The following is a 21,809-nucleotide window of genomic DNA, read 5'->3' on the forward strand; positions in this document are numbered from 1 at the left end:
TAGCTAGATTGACCTGTATTCCTTTATAATAAGCTATCTCCTCATTAATGTCATTTATTGAATCTCACATGCATGATATAAAGTAGAAGACAACGTGACTGTCTATGCATACCATACATCCTTGGGAATTTGTAAAATGATAAAGGATGTTTACATTATGCAACAGATTTTCACCTTGCTTTCACTAGCAAAGTATTTAGAGTCAGTATTAGTACTTACTGGAAGGTAAGGTGCTAGAGCTCCACAGGATTCTGCTACCAGTAACCGTCTCTCTGGGTATTTGTGGTTGATCTGGTAAAGAGAAACAGAATAGCTATTTGCTTTGCAGTAACCGGTATTCAAAATGTGGTTAGAATGAACTGCAATGGAGGGATACATCTGCGCCTCTTAGATAAGCATTAACGGTGTCTGTAGGAGTTTGCATATGGATACTAAGCAGCCTCAAATTCTTGCACTGAGGCATAAAAACAAGGCAGATACTGCCTTCTCTAGTTGCCCTGTAAGACAGAGCTTACAGTAGGAGAAGAATCGGAGAAGTATGTAACTATATGCAGTAAAAAGCAGTATATGGGCTGCTAGACTCCAAATAATATGAGAATATGAACTTCTGAGCTGGCTTGTGATGAAGTATTTTGTCTTGTGTAGCCCTTCAGGAGCACCATTCCTCTAAGAACTACACAAGTGCCCTCTAGTGCTCTGAGCCAACCAGTATAGCATCGCTGCCTAGGTCTTGCTGAGCAACTGAAGTCAAAAAAAGGCACGTGTACTAAACCAAGTAGAATTTGCATGCTATTGAAGTTCTACTCTCAAGTCCAGCATAAACATGTTTCATCTCTAAAGTGCGGTGACTGAAAACAGCTCATATTCCTGAGAACCTCTTGATCCTGGGCTACCTATCTCCCCTTTCCACTCAAATGCCATTAGAAAATGGTGCCTTACAAATTTAATATTGACACTTCTGAATCAAGTTTGCATCCTGGTGGAGTCAGCTTTAATGGTCACCTGGGTAGGGGTTGGGAACTAGATGATCTTTAAGGCCCCTTCCAACCTAAACCATTCTATGGTTCTATATGAAGGACAAGGTGGTGGCTGGGAACAGTCAGCATGTATTTACATAGGAAAAACTATGCATGACCAGCCTGATAGCCTTCCGAGATGACTGGCTCAGTGAACAAGTGGAGAGCAGTGAATATTGTTTATCTGGACTTCAGCAAGACTTTCGATACTGTTTCCCATAACACCCTCATTCACAAACTGATGAAGTCTGGGCTAGGTAAAGACAGTGAGGTGGATGGAAGACTGGCTGAACTAATCCCAGGCCAGTCCCCAGCAGTGCACCCCAAGGGCTGATTCTGGGGCCAACAATGAAGATGAGTAACATGTTCATAAATGACCCGGATGACAAGACAGAATACACCTCAACAGGTATGCAGATGACAAAACTGGGAGTGGTTGATACACACAGATGGGTGTGCTGCCATTCAGAGGCACCTCAACAGGCTGGAGGGCCTGACAGATACAAAGCAGAGCCAACAATGCAATCCCTGCAGCAAGGAAGACAAGTGGTATCCTGAGCAGCACCAGGATAAGCATCATCAGCAGATAAAGAAAGTGATTATCCCTCTCTACTCAGCACTGGTGAGATGACATTTGGAGTGCTGTGTACAGTTCTGGGCTTTCCAGCTAGAGAGACAAAGACATACTGAAGCAAGTCCATTAGAGAGATATAAAGATGATTAAGACATAGGTGTATCTGATATATGAGGGGAAGTCGAGAAAGCTGGGATTGTTTAGTCTTGAGAAAAGGCAGTGTGCTCAGCAGTAATCTTATCTGTATGTACAAATATCCATATCTATCTGCAGAGAGGTAAAAACCACTTGTCCAATGAAAGGACAAGAGAAAATGGACACAAATTGAAATACAATAAATTCTGTTTCACTGGGAGAGTTGCCAAACCTTGGAACACGTTGCCCAGAGATGTTACAGAGCCTCCACCTGCAGACATATTCAAAATCAGACTGGACTTGGTCTTGAGCAACCTCTTCTAGTTGACTCTGTTTTATGCAGGGGGCTTGGACTACAAGATGTTCAGAGGTCCCTTCCAACCTTAGCCATTCTGTTATTCTCTCAATTCTACCGGCTTGGGAGAAACTACAGATGAAGACATAGTGACAAATCAACTTTGGACAACCTCTTACTTCACCGAACAATGGTACCTGACCACTGATGTACTATTAATGTCGTCACTGTTCTGATCTGAAGTCACCAAGAACTCTCTCAAGAATGAAGTGTGGCAAAGATAATTTGAAAGAGACTCATATGAACAAATTATGAGCTTTTTTAGTCCATGAGAAGGACTAAACTGAAGTCTCAAGCATCGGAGAACCTTCTTTGATTTTCTATCATTATTTTGCATTCATTCATCAGTAGGGCACCTGTAGTATTTTTTTGAAGTATGGAGATGTCATAGAGGAGAAACATTATAGGCACGCAACAGCCTACTACAGTATCTTTGACTTATGTGCCATTTTTCCAAATGCAAATTCCCTACTGGTAACAGATACACTTTGCCTTCTGGAGATCTGCCTGCCTGAGGGAAACAGCAAAGACTAGCTTCAACTGGTTTAGGCAGACTGGCAAGACAATATAAATATCCCCCCCTGATATTGCAAAGACATACTGACACACTGGAGGAAAAAGGCACAAATTTCTGCAAGGTTTGTGTTCAGGGAAGATTACTCACCCTTGGAAAATTAAACATGTAAATGTGTTACTTAAACAAGTAAAATGTTTATTACACTTTCTTTTCCTTTTGTCTTTATAAGCAGTAGTACAATTTTGGAAGCCATTTAACTGGTCACTAGTTCTGCGGGAACTTCTAGCATTCACAGAACCTTGACCTAAACTCAGATGAGCCAGCTACCAACCTCTACCTGTGAAGAACAGGTAGAAAGATCACGAAGACTAGCCTGGTAACTCTAAGCTCCAGAATATGTGGATCAAAATGCTGAATCTTCTGAGGGCCCAATCCTCCGCATCTGCAAATGGATTTCAGTTGGAGACCAACTGCATGAATGCTCTTGTGATTAAAGCATCTACTGAGAAAAGGTAGAAGATTACATGTATTTTTTGAGTTCCTTCTACAAATTCTGTCTTGTGACAATGAGATTCAGCTGGTATTTTGCTGGAGAAAATAACGACCTGGTTTCAGTACTGCAAACAAAGTCTGGCAAACTGCATTAAATAAATGCATGATGACATATGGCTTGGCAGCCTGATATGCTGTACTGTTACAGTTGGACTGGTTTCTTTTGCATCAGCAATTAACAAGAAACTGGTATGATGAAGATGGGCTCTTAGTGAGGTGAGACTTTTTTTTTTTTTAAACACTTGAAATTTCATGAGAAGGACTAAGAAAACAAAGCGTGGTTTATTTTGTCTTCAACTACTATTGCCATGAGTCCTTTGCTTAACCAATAGATACACAAATGATGCATATAACACTTCTACTGTCAGAAAGCATTACGACTATTAAAGCTTGGACTTTATTGTGAAGCACAGATGGCTGAATTATGCAAGAATCAGTAGACAATTATCAGACCAGAAACACTGTGCCATCAAAGCAAGCATTGCCACTCTGTCATGGCTTAGTTATTCACTGTCTTTTAAGCAATTATGAACTCCTTTTTCTTCATTATGGTAGGAAAATACCACGCATTTTCATCTGAACTCATGTTGTTTTATTTCTATGCCTCAGATGAAACAGTAAGAGCATTTCAGTTTGGTTGTTCAGTTTTTTCTATTAATTTAGAATATCTTTGGAAAAGGCCACTGTGATTCTAGAATTTACATGTAAACTTCAGGCTGATCTTACAGGTGTAAAATCACACCCATCTACAGGGGACTATGATCTTTAATTTCCTGTTTAAGAAAATAAACTAGCTGAAGTATGGAACTTCCAGGAACTTATTACAATATAAAAATCAGCAAATGAAATCTTTGAATGAAAATGGATTTCCAACAGTTTAGAAATCACAGTATGAATTATAAAGGCACCTACCTGGCAAGAGGCTAGGCAACACTGATGATGAACATTTGCATATCTACATTTCAAAACAACAAACATATGCAGGTATATGCAGGTAACTAGGATGTCCAGAAAATCTTTGATGAATTTTCTGTTTCTGAGTTCTTTTTAATGTTATATAAAATTACATACAATGAGGACAAAGAGCATCCAAATACCTTTCTGAAGAACACTTTGAACTGCCATTCACTGAAAAACAAATCCAAAACAGCCTCCCCCTCAAATAAAACTCAACATTTATTAAGTTTTAACTAATTTTCCAGCAGAAAGCACAAAATAATCAGTTACCTGTTCCCAACACTGTGGTAAAAGCTCAGCTTCTACACGTGTTGGTCCAACATGTCGGGCAAATGCCACACACCCAGTCAGTATCATCTGTCTGAAAACACAAATTTAAAGCTTTAATCTGTTTATTAAGTACAGTTCTAGAATATATACAATCTATTCCTTAAGTTAGGAAAAGCAGATGCTGTCAGGCAACAGGTAATTGTCTACAGTCAAAATTTCACACCATACACACAGACTTAAAGGCTAAATCTTAAATTGAAAGCCACTATCTCGTTTTCTATTTAATACACCTTTTCCAGAAACTTGCAGATCCCAAACTTTATGAACCAGAGCCTGAGAATCTCCGGTTTTGGAATCTCTGACTAAATTTCTCATTTAATTCTTATTACTGAATACTATGATTCATCATACAGTAAAAGGATCTAGATTACTTAATATTATCATACTATCAATATTTTAGTCAAGTATACATACTGCTTTTATTTAGAATCATTCGTGAGATTTAATGACCTTTGTTCAAAACAAGTTCCTTCATGAAAGGGTTTTGCAACATACTAACATGCAAGTTACTGTCATCTCTCCCAAAATACTGGACTTCACTCTTGTCAGAAACCTTCTAAAGTGCATTATAATAGGGAAGCAATTAATCAATCAGTAGTATCTGTGATCACCTGAGTAATTTGTGTTTACATTCTTGCATTTTTCTAACTTTCCTCAACATTTGCAAGAAATGACTGTTGTTCCATCAGTTTCATAGGCACAGATACCTTTAAAATTTCAGTATAATTGTACTTAGCTGTCATTTGTGATATTTTAACTTTTACTTAATGACTGATTATCTTGCTACAATTTTTTACTTCTAACTATTTGTCCTATTAATAGGATTGGAATGATACCAACTTTGCATGCAATTCACCAGTTCTATTTACTTTTAGTGCCTACATCAACACTTAAATAACTAGTTTCAAAGGACAACGCATGGAAGTGAAACACTCATTTTATCACCTCCACAGTAAGATTAAGACACCACTTAGAATTTTTTCATTATCACTTTGTTGAAAGTAAGCCAGAATTTATTTGTTAGCATTTTAGTGTCATGTCTAAACTCCTAAATATTTACTGCAGCTAACAGTATGCCCTTAAGGTTGAAAGGCAGAGATTCTGCTGGTTATACAATATACTTCATCAAAAAAAAACCCAAACAAACCAAACTCATTCACTTTCAGAATCTTTTCAAGGAAAAACAGTTTATTAAAAAAAAAAATTTTCCCCAGCATTCTTTAGCCCAACAATCAGAGCCAGCTCTTTGGGTTTGTGTTGTGGTTTGTTAGGTCCCGTCCCGTCCCCCCATACAAAGAACTAGACCTTTGATTAAGGTAAAAAAAGGGTTAGGGGAAAACAAAAATGTAATGATTAGATAAGACTCAACAAATCAATAACTGGTATGTGATAGGAATATGGAGAAAAAGGCTATGGTAATTCTGAATTCTACAATAAACAAAATTGGTTGAACTATTTTGTCTTTGGTTCTACACGCTGCACAAAGTCACAGAACTGGTTGACAGAATATACTCTTAGCATATATTAAAAAAAAAATCAAATAGTATACAGTAATCACTTGAAATCATTTACATTAGAAATGGGGAACCCAAAATTAGTTTTTTTCTTTTTAAATCAAACCTTCCCCAAAAAATTCCATGAAATCTCAAAATTAACTCAGATTTCCTTTTGCCTTGCCTATGACATAGGGAAATTTAAGATATTGCAAAAATATTAAAGAGTAATGTTTTAAATATTTTACTGTAACCACCCTAAAAGCATATGACAACAATCAATATTTCAGGGGAAGTAAAGGTTGTAAGGATCTCAACAACAGGTCATTGAAACAAGAAATGTTAACACTAAGATGTTGCAAAAATTGCATATGGATTGTAAAAACCGGACATGGGAAAAACTTCTTTCTACTTATTGTCATAGCCATCTCTTTTGTTAACAAGATGCTGGGAACGCTTTTCTCAAAGAGCTCTCTACAGGTTATGCACTTGTGATCACTTTGGCAGGAACATAAAATGAATCAGTACAATTCAGCAGAGCAGCAGTTTGCTTCATCAGTACAGAAACCAAAGTGAAATCTACAATCAGACTAGAGGAACCAGGCAGAAGTTAGAGTAGCATAAGTATAATTTAACACACACAAATTCTTTGTAGAGGTTTTAGAAAATGACTGCATGTATTAGTAAGCAAATCTATATTACACAGTTCAAGGTTCTTCTGTCACTCCTAAAGGTTGTATTAAAAGCTTACTTACTAGAGTTTTCCTTAATATATCAGCAAGTTATGTGTGTTCTGTAAGAGGTGGTATCATATGACTGATGAAAAGTCATACTAGATATACTAAGCTTAATTCATTTTAGTTTTTCATTAAGAGTGCTGCTTCTGGATACATTACTTGGAAATCTTCAAGAGTTCACATTTTGAACTGTGTTTTAACCTTGTCCTAAAAGACCCCAACATTAATCTGACTTCTTCGTGGCTCCTTAGCTTCCAAAACCAACAAAACTGTCCAAAACCAAGTTTAAGTAAAGCTAACACATATTTGTTCCTTTGCAGAATTTGACAAACGTTTTGAAAAGTTTGAATAGTATATTAATAAGAAAAGCCTTGAGGATAAAAGTGGCCTTATTAAATATAATGTTAGTATACAAGATCACGGCAATATTCTATATCTGCATGCACCAAAAAGCCTCTCACATGGGCAAGTAGTACAATACAGGCTTTCTGCGTAATTGTTAACATACCTGACAAAGTCAAATATTTAAAGCAAAGGACTTATTTCAACAGGTTCATTATTAGAAATGCAATGTCGCTTTTCAGTCTCTTGCATTTAAGAAATTAAGAGTCAATTTGTTATCAACTGCTACTTCAATGTATAATGTAGGCCTGTACAGTATAGCAGCAGGTAAACAAATAACATGAGATAATTACTACCATTGTTCTGATGACTAAACCTGAACGTCTTCACTTACTTCATACCACACGACTGCTAAAATATAATTTAAACTTATTTAGATAAAAACCAAGATGCATAGTACACTTCCATACAAGTATGCCAGTATAAAAAAGAACATCTGAAATTCCGAGTAAGTATTTTCTGTCTTCAGAATCTCTTTTATTTGGCGGAATTTTACTTATTCTTCAGTCAGGTGTTATAGCACCTTTAAAACAGATTATGATTTCTATGTGTGTAAATGTATATTATGTATACACATGGCGAGGTGCTGGAGAGGTTATGGGAGAATATTCTTCCCAAATTTCAGAAGAAAATGAGTTATTTTTAGATATAAATCTCTAACTCACAACAAAGAATAAACAACTTCAAGGAAAAAGAAGCTTGGATTTTCTTCTCACTCAGCTGCTGGAAAAGACACACCTAACTGCAGCTAAATCTACCTAATATGCCACCATTCCTGTGACAAATTAACTACAAGAGGCTGCAAGCGAGGTGTAGCTTCCTTCCCCTCTACCCACAAGATAATTTTAGCTTCTCAATCTGAATGGGACATCCAAACATTTTAGATAGTGCAGACATTTCAGAAGCAGATTTCTAGAACTGCATCTTTCTGCAATTTCAATCTGCATAGTGCCACTGTGCTACAAGTAGCTTTTATTTATTTATGCATTTTTTGTCTCCAAAGCCATCTCTCTAAATTTTACCATGGGAACAGTTTAGAAAGACACCAGAACACTTCAGTTCCGCAGAATCTTCAAAAGAAATGCTTTCCATTTATTTCATAAAGCGTATTTTGTCTTAAGACAGAATAGAGCAAGAAGAGATACAGATGCTTTACAAAACATCTCTAACAAAAATAATGGAAGACCTACAGATCAAAAATGAAAAAAATCTTTTCACAGTTAGAGAAGGAAACATACCAGCTAGGGTACTGTCTTTCAACCTTAAGAATATTCTTATCAAGACTGGTCAAAGTCAGATTTCCTGAGTACTAAGGAAGAACTAAATTTATAAAACAAAATTCAAAGTATACTTTGTTTCAAAACCTTAACTGAAATAAACCAAAGCTCTTAACACTTGTCAGAACTAAATGACTGCTTCAGTCTGCCAAATTCTTTATTGCTACCATAGTACTGAACCATAAGGAGGAACAGTACTATTTTCTCATAAAATTTTCCCCAACTAAACATGGTAGTTAACTTACAAACATACAGATCACAAAGATACACTAAGACAGAGGTTTAAAAAAGCTGATGTGATTTCTATATCAACCATTGCTAAGAATTATGATCTTAAAGCTCATTTCAACAAAGCGTTTCGCTTCATCCTTGACCAAAAAAAGGAACTGAAATGTTACACTGCAGCTTATCAAGCACATTCTTACATTTCAGTAATTAGAAAGTACAGTTCATGGAAATGGAAAGTCCCGAAGTCCACATAAATTTGCCAACAGTATACCAGCAAAGTATCAGCTTAAGTGAAACTTGGTTAAAATCATCCAGTAACAGCCGGTTTCTATTAGTTCTGCTTCTTTGACAAAGAAAAAAAAGTTCCCTCTTGTCCCGCAACGCACAAACGCAAACACACCTTTGCTCATCATCTGGTCGTTTGATCAAATTGAACAGTATGTGTAGAAGCTGATCTCTCTCTTTGGGTTCAGGATGGAGGCAGGCTGTACACAGTATGAGTGGGATCAATTCCTAAAAAGTTGTGGGTAGGGGAAAACCAAACAAAGTAAAAACACTTTGGGCATATATTCATTAATGGCAAAAGAAACTAAGAAGATAAATCTAACCAGATAACATCAAAACAGTTAGAGAAGATGTTTTAGAGTCTTGATCTCTTATTAAGTGACCTGAAAAAAGTGAATGTCTACAAAAGTTAGAATTATTTTCCTGCTAGGAAAGATCAGGGGAGAACCAGCACATAAAATAAAAAGCTCTGCAAAGATTACAATTAACATATGCAGGTCACCTGTAACCAGAATTAGAGGACAATCACAGTTTAAATTGTCTTCGCTACCTAGTGAACTGAGGCAAGCTCCACAGACATCTAATGGAACAAAGCTCCTACAGAAAAAAGCTATTTCTGATGCCATGGAGTTAAAGATTAAAATTTCCAATTAAGCACACACACAGTTTTGTGCACAAGTTTGAATAAGCACTGAGAAACTTACATTGGTAAAGGTGACTGCAGACAGATATTTTCCATTTTGTGTTGACTGAGAACTATATGATTTATTTTAAAGGTTTGTTTGTTGTGGGTATGTTTTGTTTTGTGGGTTGGGTTTGTTGGTTGTTTGTGTTTGGTTGTTTTTGTTTTTTTTTTCAATAAAGAGGCAATATCTGAAACTGAATGTTCTTTTTAGAGCAATTCAATTCCTTTAAGGAAAAACTTACCAAGAAATTACTGTGTAAAACATTAACTGAAAGAAAATATAAAGCTGTTCACAATAGTGAAGACCTCCTCCTTTCTAAATATGCCTTCAAATCTCATGGTATTCATTCCCAGAAGAAACAAATGTTTCTAAAACATGGACTGGAAGCCCCTTTCCTTGACCTTTTTGACGTGAGCCTTTACTCCAACCAAATTTGGAAGCCACACAATTTCTAGGTGATTTAGTATCTTAGGGACAGAAACATCACACTGGGAGGTCGGGGGAAAAGGACAAGACAAACCTAGGTGTCTGCAGAGAAAACATGGCAAGTAATCTGGAGAATTCCTCTCCCACCTGCCACATACTTTTGAGCCAGTTTCAGCAGACAAGCTTTTTGTGAATTAATAAGCTGTGACAAACAAGCAGATGACAGTGGGAAACACTTCTGAAGTTACTAGGAAAGATTATACAAAACCTGGAAAAATCTATATTATTTGGAATAACTTTGCAGGGAGGGGACAGTTTCTTCTCGCAGACATTCAAAGTGACCTATTCATGATGTTCTTCAGAGTATGCCTATAAAACAAGGTGGACGTGTGGAAACAACATAAAAGACGCCCTCACTGCTCAACTCGTATTTTCCTAAACAGCAAGCGCTATTTTAAACATAGAACAATACTCTATTTTAGAACATTGCCTAAGCCAAGTCAACTCCTGATAAACTTTTGTTTTCATTTTACAAGAATTCTACTCAGTGTGCTATTTTCCCCCCCCTAAATATGACTGAGACACATCCTAAAACGTATTTTAACATTCTGGAAGATATTTTGGCAATGTTTAACCCAATTGTGGTACAGATTAGGTAATTTATTATGAGACAGAGGAATGAATGTGGAAAAAAGTCTTCAAATATCTGAAAGTACAGGAGAAATGAGAAATAAATTTGAACAATTTGGACATTTCTATTTCTCAATATTTTAAAGTAAGCCAGTTTTTGGGTTTGTTTTTAAATAAGTCTAGCACAACGCAAAATAATGTGAATTGAAAACCTCTATTAAAAAAAACTTTACAAATTACATTGCACAATGAGCTAAATAACTTTCCTGAGCTGAAAGCTCCTTTCCCTCTAGAATTTGCATGTAAGATTTTATTTTTTGTATATTTAACATTCAGGTTTTGCCCATTTAAAGTTCTGAGAAGGCAGAGGACTTAAGTTAACTCTTTTTTTTTTTTTTTTCCTGGTACTTCACAGAAGTGTTTCTTCTCCTGCAAACACTGTTTTAACTCAAAAAGATTTGAAAAAAATATTACAAAAATAAAAAAAAAGCCACTTTAAATACCACTACTTAAACATTAAGCTAAGATCTTTTAAAGAGGAAATCAGATTGCAATTTGTAGATACACAACATATTTACTACCTTCACCATAAAGAATAAAGCTCATGGAAAAACCTTTAAATAACAAAACACCTGTGTTACTTTACTGAGATCTAACTTTCTGAAATCTATGCTAAGTTCACATTATACAACTGCTCTTGCAATTATTCTTAAATACTCCGTGTAATGAGGTTTTTTTATTAAATAGTATACTTCACGAAATGAGACATATATTTTTATGATCTGGGGTTTTTGTTTCATCTGTTGAAACCATCACACTGACTTCACTTTCCTAGTAGGTCTGCATACCTACTCAAAAATCTCAACTGCTCACTCAGAACTACTGCTAGATTTCAAAGCAGTGCCATGAGCTTTTTTTTTTTTTTGAGCTTCTTTTAAAATTTAAGGAAGTTAACAAAGTTGTCTTTTTCCAGCTGAGTCTGTATGAAAGGAAAACATCTCTGAGTATTCACCTAGATACTACTACCTTGGCTGTGAAGGCTAATGAGTAACCTAAGACCATTGACATGGGGCAGACACAAGGCTAGTTCTTTACCTTGCAGAAAGCTGGTTATTATAGCTGATGGAATTAGCTGTATTTTCTTGTCCATTGGTCACATTCTTTCATGCATACTATGGGAGAAGAGAGTGTTCTCTGCATCGCTGCATCAGGGCTTCTACAGTTCCTTCTATTAAGGGGAGTGGAGAAACAGTGAGAAGTCTTGAACAATGTTTTATACACTCCCTATAGACTTAATGGACAGGAAGGTAAAACTGGAGGCGAAAGGGTTTCTGTGGGACAAGAACAAAAAAAAAACCCCTGCTTTCGCAGACGGACAAAACAGGTCAAATGAAGTCTCCCAAAGACCTAAGAGGGGACAGATTCTTCTTGGGATATATTCAGGATGATTAAGAACAAAAAACAACCTACAGGCAGGTTCGAGCTCATTTCTTCCTGTTGCTAAGGGCCATGCCTTAGGTGTACACTTGTTTAATAAATCTCAGATTTCTCATTCTCAAAAACAGCAGAAGTGCTGTAGAAAGTGGTAATTTTCCAAAAAGACACAATAATATTAGTATTTGGCTGTTTACGTTCAAAAGGAAAGTTCATAACATTGTTATGGAGCTGTACGTGATTATTAAAAATCAAGGAGAGGACTTCCAGTGCTATTTGAAACACTCTGCCTTCCTTGGGAAGGAATACCACTTGTGCTGATGGTCAAAGCAAGAACGCAAATTTTTAAAAATCCAACCACCCTCCCTCTATTTAATTTGGGATCCTTCCTAGACGTCCCGTTCATCCTCAAGTCCCTCTTTTCCCTTTTGCCTCTGACTTAGGAAAACCGATTAGTTCATGTTCGCATTAGTCAACAATACCAGGAGGAGTGCCTTTCAGAACTGCGATACTATTTTCTCATTAGATGCCAAGCAGATTGCCATTGTAACATCGTCAGCGCTTGTCACTTGATGAAATAAACATCAAGTGTCAGAGGTCTGACCTCCACAACTGAAAATGCAAGTTCATATCTGAGACAGTTTATATCTGTGAGCTACCCAGATGTAGAATAGAGAGAAAAGTTATTTTGTTTTTACTGTGAGATAAGGTAAGTGATGGACAAGGCTATGAAGCTGACCTAACGCATTGCACAAGAGAACTGAAATGGCCTGTCTTCTCTCTGTTCCACTTCTGTGTAACTGCCCACGTAGGTCTCTCCAAAGAAAAACTCACTTTTTTTTCACCACAGTACCGTTGGACAACTTCTCCCTAACTTATAACAACATGTTCTGTTATCTTTGAACAGGATTCACTATTTGAGCTGTTTCAAATTCTCAATAAAGGCAACATTTACGTGGGCATATGGAGCAGCTCTTCATTATGGTCAAAAGCAGGTGGCTTTTTAATGGTAACTGGTATCGCCTCAACTATTTGTAAAACAGTTCATCCTACATACTTAAAGGATTAAAACAAAATATTAAAGTTGGGTTGGTTTTTTTTAAATGCATCCTATAGGAAAAATTTTCTTACAGGGTAGCAAAGAATTTTCTGTGTTGTTGCCTTCACTATAATTTTTGGGGGATAATATTCTGACAAAAGTCTTCTACATCTTAGTTTCTCTCACCAATTAGTGTCTTTTTGTTGGAGTATTCATAAGCAAAATAATTATCTCAAAGAATAAATTTAATTAGTGTTAAGCATCAAGACTGGTTACTTCAATAGCTTAAGATAGTAATCTTTTTTATTATTTCAAATATTAATGTAATAATATGGCAAACAGGTAACAACATAATAAATAAAGCAGGATGACATTATGACTGATTTTGTAAACGTGTCCCTTTTAATCTTTTCTAATAGTCAATGCTTATATTGTGAACCAATGCTATGTTAAAATTCTTCTGTAACTTAGCCTCTGACAACCAGTAAATTAAATAAAATAATCCTATCTGCAGCAACGGAAATAGCTGTGGGTACTGATAAACTACTGATATGGAGTCTCTTGTGCAAAAATGAAGTTCAGAATTCACACTTTTAGTTTTAAAATGAAAATATATTTAATTGTAGGATTAATAAATGACTCAGAACTTTGGGCTACTCATCTTATTAATATTAAAATTACAACTCTAATTACATTTCATAGGATGAGACTATTATTCCAGGATCCCAATTAAACCTCTTATAGATCCCAAAGGGATGCTTTTACATAAGAATCAATGCAGATATGCGTGTGAAAAAAACCTTGGTACTTCTTTGTTTGTATCTACTATTTGGAAACCTGCATATAAAACTACTGTGATAAAACTAGTAACAATTTGCAATTCAACTCATAAACATTAAATTAAACTCCTTGCATCCATGAGTTATGTTTAAAGACATGGTGTTGAAAGACATCAGCTTTCAGACTAGAGATGAAAAGGTACTCTATGAGATTGAGCAATTTCGTTCTAAGAAAACTACACTAGCCCCTCATGCCCAGAGAAGGGAACTAAAGGACTTAAATCAGAAAATGGTTATGTCTCTTTCGTATGTGTGTATGGGGCAACCCCACACCAAACAAAAAATCCCCCCAAACCAAAACCAACACCTCACGTAAACCAGAAGAGAATCATCAAACAGGCTGTGGTCAACACTATCCCTATTTTTCATAAACACAATCTATAGAAGCCTACCACAATCTAAGTTTTACAGAGTAACAGAAAATATTTTAACTGTTCATTGAAATTTTTCTGTTCTCCCCTATTCTGCGAAATAGAAACAGTCATTTAGAAGATACTGATGACTGACAATTTTCATGCCCAGGATCTCAAACTTATATACCTTTATCCATATCCAACCAGAATGACATCTGCTTGACACAGCCACTGGAAACAGCCACTTAAATATACTGTCAAGCTCTGACACAGCATTGTTTTAAATTTTTTAACAAAGCCAATATTTTATGCCTTTTAAAGTGTAAGACTGAGATGAATATCTGTAATAAGATATTCAGCTCTACTGTGTTTTAAGAGACAGCCACCGAGTGAAAGTGCCTCAGTGATGTATATGTGTAGTTACTACACATTAACATGAACAAACTTTAAATCTACCTCATTACTTTCTGCTAGCAGAGTTGAGAATGGCACCCTTTCAGAATTTGCAGATTCAGCATTATCTTTGCTTCAACGTTACAAAGAAAACTCTACTCTTAACATATCGAACTTCATATAAATAACAGTTTCTCAGTATGAAAATCTAGGGGTGCACAGTTAGTACAGTAGATTACTACCGTGGTTTTGCTAAGTTTCCATAACACAAATGAAAGTTACAGAAACTAACCGTGGAATAATAGGTGAGATGAAAGGCATAAATGATTAACCAAAAGTGTTTCTTGATTAAGAACAAGAGTAACAAGATCCTGATATTAAGCCAAAAAGTTTACTCTGGTGCAAACTCCCCTAAAGGACTACATACTGCAGTGCGTGGAAGTGGTATATACAAACAAGGTTACTCTTGTTAACTGACGAAAAGATACTTATTTTCATATCTTATAAAGGGTGACAAATCAGTATTGGACTGACTAGTTATCACAAAAAATTATAAAAGCTTGTTTTTCTCAAATCACAGTTTAGCCAAAGGAATCTTTCTATGATATGCCTCTTGACAAATAGAAGGTGGCTGATTTTATTTTTTTTTAATCTTAAACGTATTTTAGTTTTAAGTGGCAAAAACACAACCGAGGAAGCAGATACCAATGCAAATGAAATTTTATGAACTCAAGCTGCTCATCTGCAAGAGCATTATCACAGACTGCATACCCAGCCAAAGGAGTTTTGTTTGAAGAACAGGTTTTTAGCATTTTGTTACTCTTCATTCCAATTACTATTTGGCTTGCAGTATCTCCTTTGTTATGTGAGTGCACTCACAAACAAGTCTAAACATTGACATACATGTTTTCAAGCAGTTTGGATAAACTAGACACTTGGGATGAAACCAAAATTAAATTTATATGTCGATACATGGATTTTTAATGACTATGAATTTCCTTCAGGCAATTATCCTATATGATGCATTATTGATTTTGCTCGGTTGAACTGCTCTTATAGAACCAACTAAAATGATCTCCTCAGCCACCCTAGTCAATACTGTATTTTTCCTTCTTCCTTGTCTTCCATTGGAACCTAAACTACAGACATTGAAGAACAATTAAAGCTGCACCAATATACCAAAATAACACAAATAATTTCAGAAATGCATCAGACATTCTGATACTAACTGGCTGCTCAGATGCCAACTGTATTATTTACTGGACCACTTATTACCAAGTCAGATAGGCCGCTACTGACCTTTAGAGGGTTAAAAGCATTGGTGAAATGGCTTCTGAATCTCCGGTAAAGGACAGCTTCTACTGTGAGATTGTCCACCTCCACAAACCCAGTTTCTCCAAAATGAAAATGTTTGGCACAATATTTTTGTCTTAAGGTTTTGCAACCAATTTCAACATGATGGATGTTTAAAGAACAAAGATAGGTACTTTAGGGACTCATCACAAAATTCTGTTTAATTCCGACATCTAACACACTGTCAATGTAAGATCTCCCACTGTATCTTTTCAGAGCAGATTGGTGATCACTTTGCATTATAACCTGAACCTGTTACGTATTTTAAACAATTTAGTGATCTTTTGGCATATTTTCAAAACACACCTCCAAAATTGTGCTGACTCTCTCATGATAAGGTGGTTCATGGACAAGACCCAAAGTTGTACCTTGCTGAAGAGAGCCCAGTTCTTAGGGCAGCTTTTCATAACACTACTATTAACAAATACTAACAGATAGTCTAGCCAAGTTTTCCTTCAAATTCCCCAACTACACCTGAAAGAACATTACAATAGTTACAGCAAGGGGCGGTAACTGAGAAAAGCTATTTTTAAAGCAAATTTCAATCCTTGGAACATTAAACATCCCATGTAATCCCGTTATACAATTCTCACTTGTGGCTTTTTCAATCAAATTGAAACAGATAATTCATTTAAGGCCAAAATACATGTCATCAAATGTAACTTCAACTATACAACCAAATAGATAGGAAATAGCCTAAAAGGTCACAAAAATATTAAATGCATTACACAGATTATGCTACAAGCTGTGAAAAGAAGCCAAAATACTACATCCTGCCAAGCAGAGGGAAGGAAAGGAATAAATAAGAAATCAGAAATTAAGCACTGATCCAGGAACGTTCACAGAATTGTTCTGAAAGACTATTAACAGAACCATTTCCAGAGCACCCAGTTAACACCCCCACCCCCTCAGGAAAAAAAAAAAATAATAAAAAAAAAAATCACCATTTATGAAGTGTGAGACTTTCAAAATGTGGTACATCTCAGACTCACCATGTCAATTGCTGATAACCACTTGTATGTTATAAAATTTTAGATTATAGGATCAGTACAAATTTCTTGAGGATTTTTCAAAGCCTCAAAATTAATTTATGCAGAACGCACTACTAAGTCTACCATACTGTAGGTCGCCTTAAAAAGGACTAAAACTTACTCAAAAAGCTATGCTGCTTCAAACCCTTTATTTTGGTGCCAACTATAAGGCCGTTGAATTTTTGTTTGATATATTTTATTTTTTTTACACATTCAGTAATATGCACTATTTGCAACAAAGCAATACAAAACCAGTCTTTTTTTTCCATCTTCAGTCTTCCTTTTCTACATTATATAGTAAGAATGATTATGCAAAACACCATCTTCATTTACATTCGAAATAAACATTACATTTTCATAATTTTATTCAGCTTCATTTTAAATTTAAGGAAAACATATAAGCAAGATTGCTAGTTTTCTTATGATGGGGTGTTTTTTATGAACCTTATCTTGGCTGATATATGGAGCTTCTAGAAAAAGACAGTAAAACAGTTTTTTGGTTGAAGTACAAAGTGCTGCAAAGGAACCTAAACATTAATCCTTATTAAAACTTATAGATAAAATAAATCAAATTTCATGTTTGAACTTATATCCACTGCTCTTTATCACACACGTTAACCATGGTCTTCTCTAACAAAAACATTTGTGCTACCACAAACGGACCTACAGTAACAGTTAGTCTTGCTGAATGCTAATGGTGCCTTACGCAAAGGAAGAAATATTAGGGTATCATGCAGGTTTACTGAACTCACCTGACAGAGGTGTAAAACCATTTTCTAGGAGCAGAGATGCATGCACAAAAGTAAGAACATGATTGCAAGTAACAGACTTTCATGAAATTAGACACAACATCATCTTCAAAATGAACAAGAAAACATCCTGGTAAAAATAAAAAGTAAAATTTCAGGGTTCCTCACCTCTCGCTTTGCAAGCAGCACATTAGGAACAATATGAGGCAGGCACCGTCCCAACATTAACATGACACTTTTTTCACTGTCTGCAATCCGAGATACCTAGAAAACCAAGTTCTTTGTTGTTTTTTTAAATGAAGCACAGGAACAAAAAACTACCCTTTCACAGGAATAACAAGAATTGCAGCAGGCTGATCACTTAGCAGAAAATATTTAATTTACTCACACACATTAAGTCGTAAGTTTTTGATCTGGCAGTAACTTCAAAAGCATGAATCCACTTGCAGAGACTCAAAACTTCCCAGTAATTACATACCTATCACTAGGTTTCATATTTAAGCTAAAATCTGAAAGCATATCCTTATTTCTTAAGTTTCATGCACATAAATTATCTCTCCATATATGCTAGTAAGTCTTGTTTCAAAGCAATTATTGCTTGTTTAACTCTTGCTGCCATGCAGAATAAAGGATCTTCTAATTTATCTCAAGTGGGAAGCATACCTCTGATCCCAAACGGCTGTCTGCTGACATCCGACAGAAGGACAGTAGTGCTTGATGGAAAGCTGGTGACAATTTCCTGAAATATCATCAGAAAGGGAGGCAGGGGGGAAAAGCATAGATCAAAAAGGTGGCTGAACAAGTCCTTTCACTCTGGTTTACACAGCTAGGTAAAATGACCTTCAGAAAGCAAGTTTTAAGTGAAGCATACTGAAGAAGTTTTTGTTTAAAACTGTCTTTGACTTTTAGGGTGTTTGATTTGTAGCAAGAAAAACAGTGGGTGTCCTAATAAAGAAATCATTTCTAGTTCTGAAAAAAAAAAATCTAACATCTTTCAAACTGCTGCACAGACAAAAATAGGACTAAAGCATGAAGAAAAGGAAGCTTTAGCGATACAAAAGGAAGTGTACAATTATGCAAACGGGGGGGCAGAAGTCACAAGAAACTATTTCTGCTTAATGCTTTGATTCTGCAAACTGCATAAAAACGTTTGAGTAGACAGTCACTTACAAGCTTCAGGATTAAACAGAGATTGCTCAACTGCCACTTTAGGGTCTAAATGTTGGATTCAAATGTACAGTGAGAATCTAAAAAATAACCTTAAATTGCTGCCTAAACCCTAATGTAGATGTGTATCTATAGAAGCACTGCCCTATGGCCATGCACAGCACCAGCCAACACAGCTGAGCTACTCGAAGCCTTAAGCATACACATAAAACCCTGATAAGAGTCTCAAAACAACCCCATCCAAGGAGAATAATTTGGCAGAAATGTTCTCAGAAAACAATTACTGGACTGACCATTACATAAAACAGGCAAGCAGCAGCAGCATCCTATTTTTCCCAGTAATGACAACTCCCTCTGCCTTATGTGAGGCCTATATTTAGATGCTAATCTAGCACTGCCTCATTCACGATACTGAAAAAGGACATTTGTCTTCCAAAACATGCACAGAAAGCATCTCACCCTATATCATCATCTGCTGCTTTAATCCTCTATTGACAGGAGAAGGCAGTTCCTATTTCTTATGGGGAAAACGGTATCATCTTTCTACTCCTAAAAAAACCTACTTTGTGCACCTGAGTGCACAAAATCCCCCCCACATGCATGTGTATGGACATACATATTTTTATCTAATAAATTGGAATATCACGCACTACTTATAGTAAATACATCATCGTTCATCCTTTTCTAACCAGAAAAAGCACATTAAGGATCTAAGTTCCTACTTATAATTGTTTAAACCAATCCAGGAGGATACAGACAAACATACCACAGTAGTTTTCCTCTTCTGACTATTTACAAAATATGACAAATAAGAATTTGTGTTTATTATATAAAATCAAGTTTCTTTCTTGACAGTATGGGTTTTTAAAACACATTTTAAATTTTAATGAAGTAAGTTTGTTTTAATTCCAGTCAGCTTGGTTTTGTGCAAGGGTTCCCTTTAAAGAAGTTATTAACTGACTCAGATGGTAGTGAGTTGTAATGAAGCTTTGTTTAACGCTATGTCCTTATTCTATATAAGTATTCTTGAATGACATATTTACAGGCTCTACTCAGGGCTTTAAAGTTTATTTACACTGGGAGAACAGAAGCTAGTATTGCAAAGCAGTAGGCTTAACACTAATAGAGTGGCAAAGCCTTGAACAGCCCTTTGCCTGGGCTGTCCTTCATCTCAGCGTTCGCTCCGCAGAACATCAGATCCTTCCCCACTTGAAACCTTAATTAAAATCCTACACAAGGGCAAGGTTCTATCCCCATTTTGCAGAGACTGAAAACTAAGTAAGTATGACAATACGTCCCTGAATTTCCCTGCGGGTGATTAACAGTAAGCTCTGGGCAGCATGGATCCCATTACGACTGCTGGATGTATTTAGAGTCAAGAAAGCTTCTTGAAGTCTAGTAAAATCCTTGATGGCCATGCTGGACAGAAACGATGACAGCCTCTTGCACACAACTCAGTGGAAAGTCTTTTGAAGGACCAACAGATGCCAGTAGCAAAGATATTATAAGAAAGTATGATGAATATAAAACCCAAACACTACTATTCTAGTCCTTATAACACTGGGACAAGAGTCAATTTGCTGAAAAAAATCAGGAGTGACTGCTGTATACAGAAAACACCTTGTACTTGGAGCAAACTACCAAATACCTAAAATGACTTGAATAAATACACACGGTGCAGTCTATTTAAACTGCTGCTAGTGCTTTCTACTGCAATCTGTTAGACCAGGCGTTTTTCCAATGATGGCCATGTCCTCGTTTGTGGGCACACACAGCTGCTCTGAGTGCAGTCACACAAAGCAGGCTCACTCTGTCTTCTATCCTCTCTTCCCATCTGGGAAAGACTTATGCCAAGAATCCACTCCCTAACTACAGTAGTAACATTCTTGCCTTTTAGGATAGTGTCTTAGTTTTTAATACCCCTTAATACGTTCTGAATAAATTGTAGTAACTGTCTTCTACAAATAACCACCCCTGGACTGATAAATAAATATCCAGCACTTCCATCGTGCTGCTTCTCCTACAGATCTCAAAATACCTAACAAATAATATAAATCTTAATGAAAAACATTTACTGTGTTATTACAAACCAAGTGCATAATCCAGGAAGAAAATGAAGTGATGCATATCTATAAAGTACTGTATCAGATATGGTTTCCTTTGACACTTCACTGACATGTTCAGACCAAAACTCAGTACAAAAGTACCTACATATTACACACGCATTACTTATTTCTGCAGTGAACTACATTATTGGGGACTTCTGAAGTTAACTCAATGGGGATTCAAGGCTTTATTCATTTACTTTTCACATAAATCCATGTGCAGTTATATTTAAAAGAGCAGCAAAACAAATTGTTTTTCTACAGACCACTGTCATAAATCCCACTGGAGACATTCATAGTTCCTTCATCACTCAGGGATGTCATCCTGTTTTGATACCCAGCCTCACTATCCCCAAACCATCAATCTAATATTCATGCACTTAATGCCTCCCAGCACTCCCAATTACTCTAAGCAAAAAGAAACTTCCAACAACCCACAGATGAAAGTAGGCAGACACGTTTATAGCAATCAATGTATGACAGCTATAAGGTTTGATTATTACAGTGTAGATACTCAGCTAGGATATGAAAAAAACTAAAGAAAAAAATCTGTAAAGATTAAGTGGAACCACTGCAATTTTCCAGAAAAATCTAAGAGTTTTACTTCCCTGGTAAACACTAATATATTCAACCAGAAGAGAAGAAATTTGTAGCAGGAGTCTAAGGCACTGTATTCAGAAATCTTTCCTCTTGCTCAATTCTAATGGTAAGATATCACTGAAAAAATACCTGATTTCCCAACCGCT

At 36.1% G+C, this 21,809-nt stretch overlaps 1 protein-coding gene across 1 annotated transcript in view; it reads right to left on the reverse strand.

The window, feature by feature from the left end:
- The window catches only part of KIAA1468 (KIAA1468 ortholog), a 99,575-nt gene that overhangs the window by 29,379 nt on the left and 48,387 nt on the right, over nucleotides 1–21,809 (reverse strand). Inside the window, exons 9-13 of the mRNA XM_009885281.1 lie at nucleotides 18,455–18,530; nucleotides 17,960–18,055; nucleotides 8,974–9,086; nucleotides 4,377–4,467; nucleotides 220–291 (exon numbers count right to left, since the gene is read on the reverse strand). Coding sequence (XP_009883583.1) covers nucleotides 220–291; nucleotides 4,377–4,467; nucleotides 8,974–9,086; nucleotides 17,960–18,055; nucleotides 18,455–18,530 — 448 coding nt within the window. The remainder of the gene's footprint in view (nucleotides 1–219; nucleotides 292–4,376; nucleotides 4,468–8,973; nucleotides 9,087–17,959; nucleotides 18,056–18,454; nucleotides 18,531–21,809) is intronic.

Source organism: Charadrius vociferus, unplaced genomic scaffold (genome assembly GCF_000708025.1).
Source record: "Charadrius vociferus isolate BGI_N301 unplaced genomic scaffold, ASM70802v2 scaffold565, whole genome shotgun sequence".
Classification (NCBI taxonomy): domain Eukaryota; kingdom Metazoa; phylum Chordata; class Aves; order Charadriiformes; family Charadriidae; genus Charadrius; species Charadrius vociferus.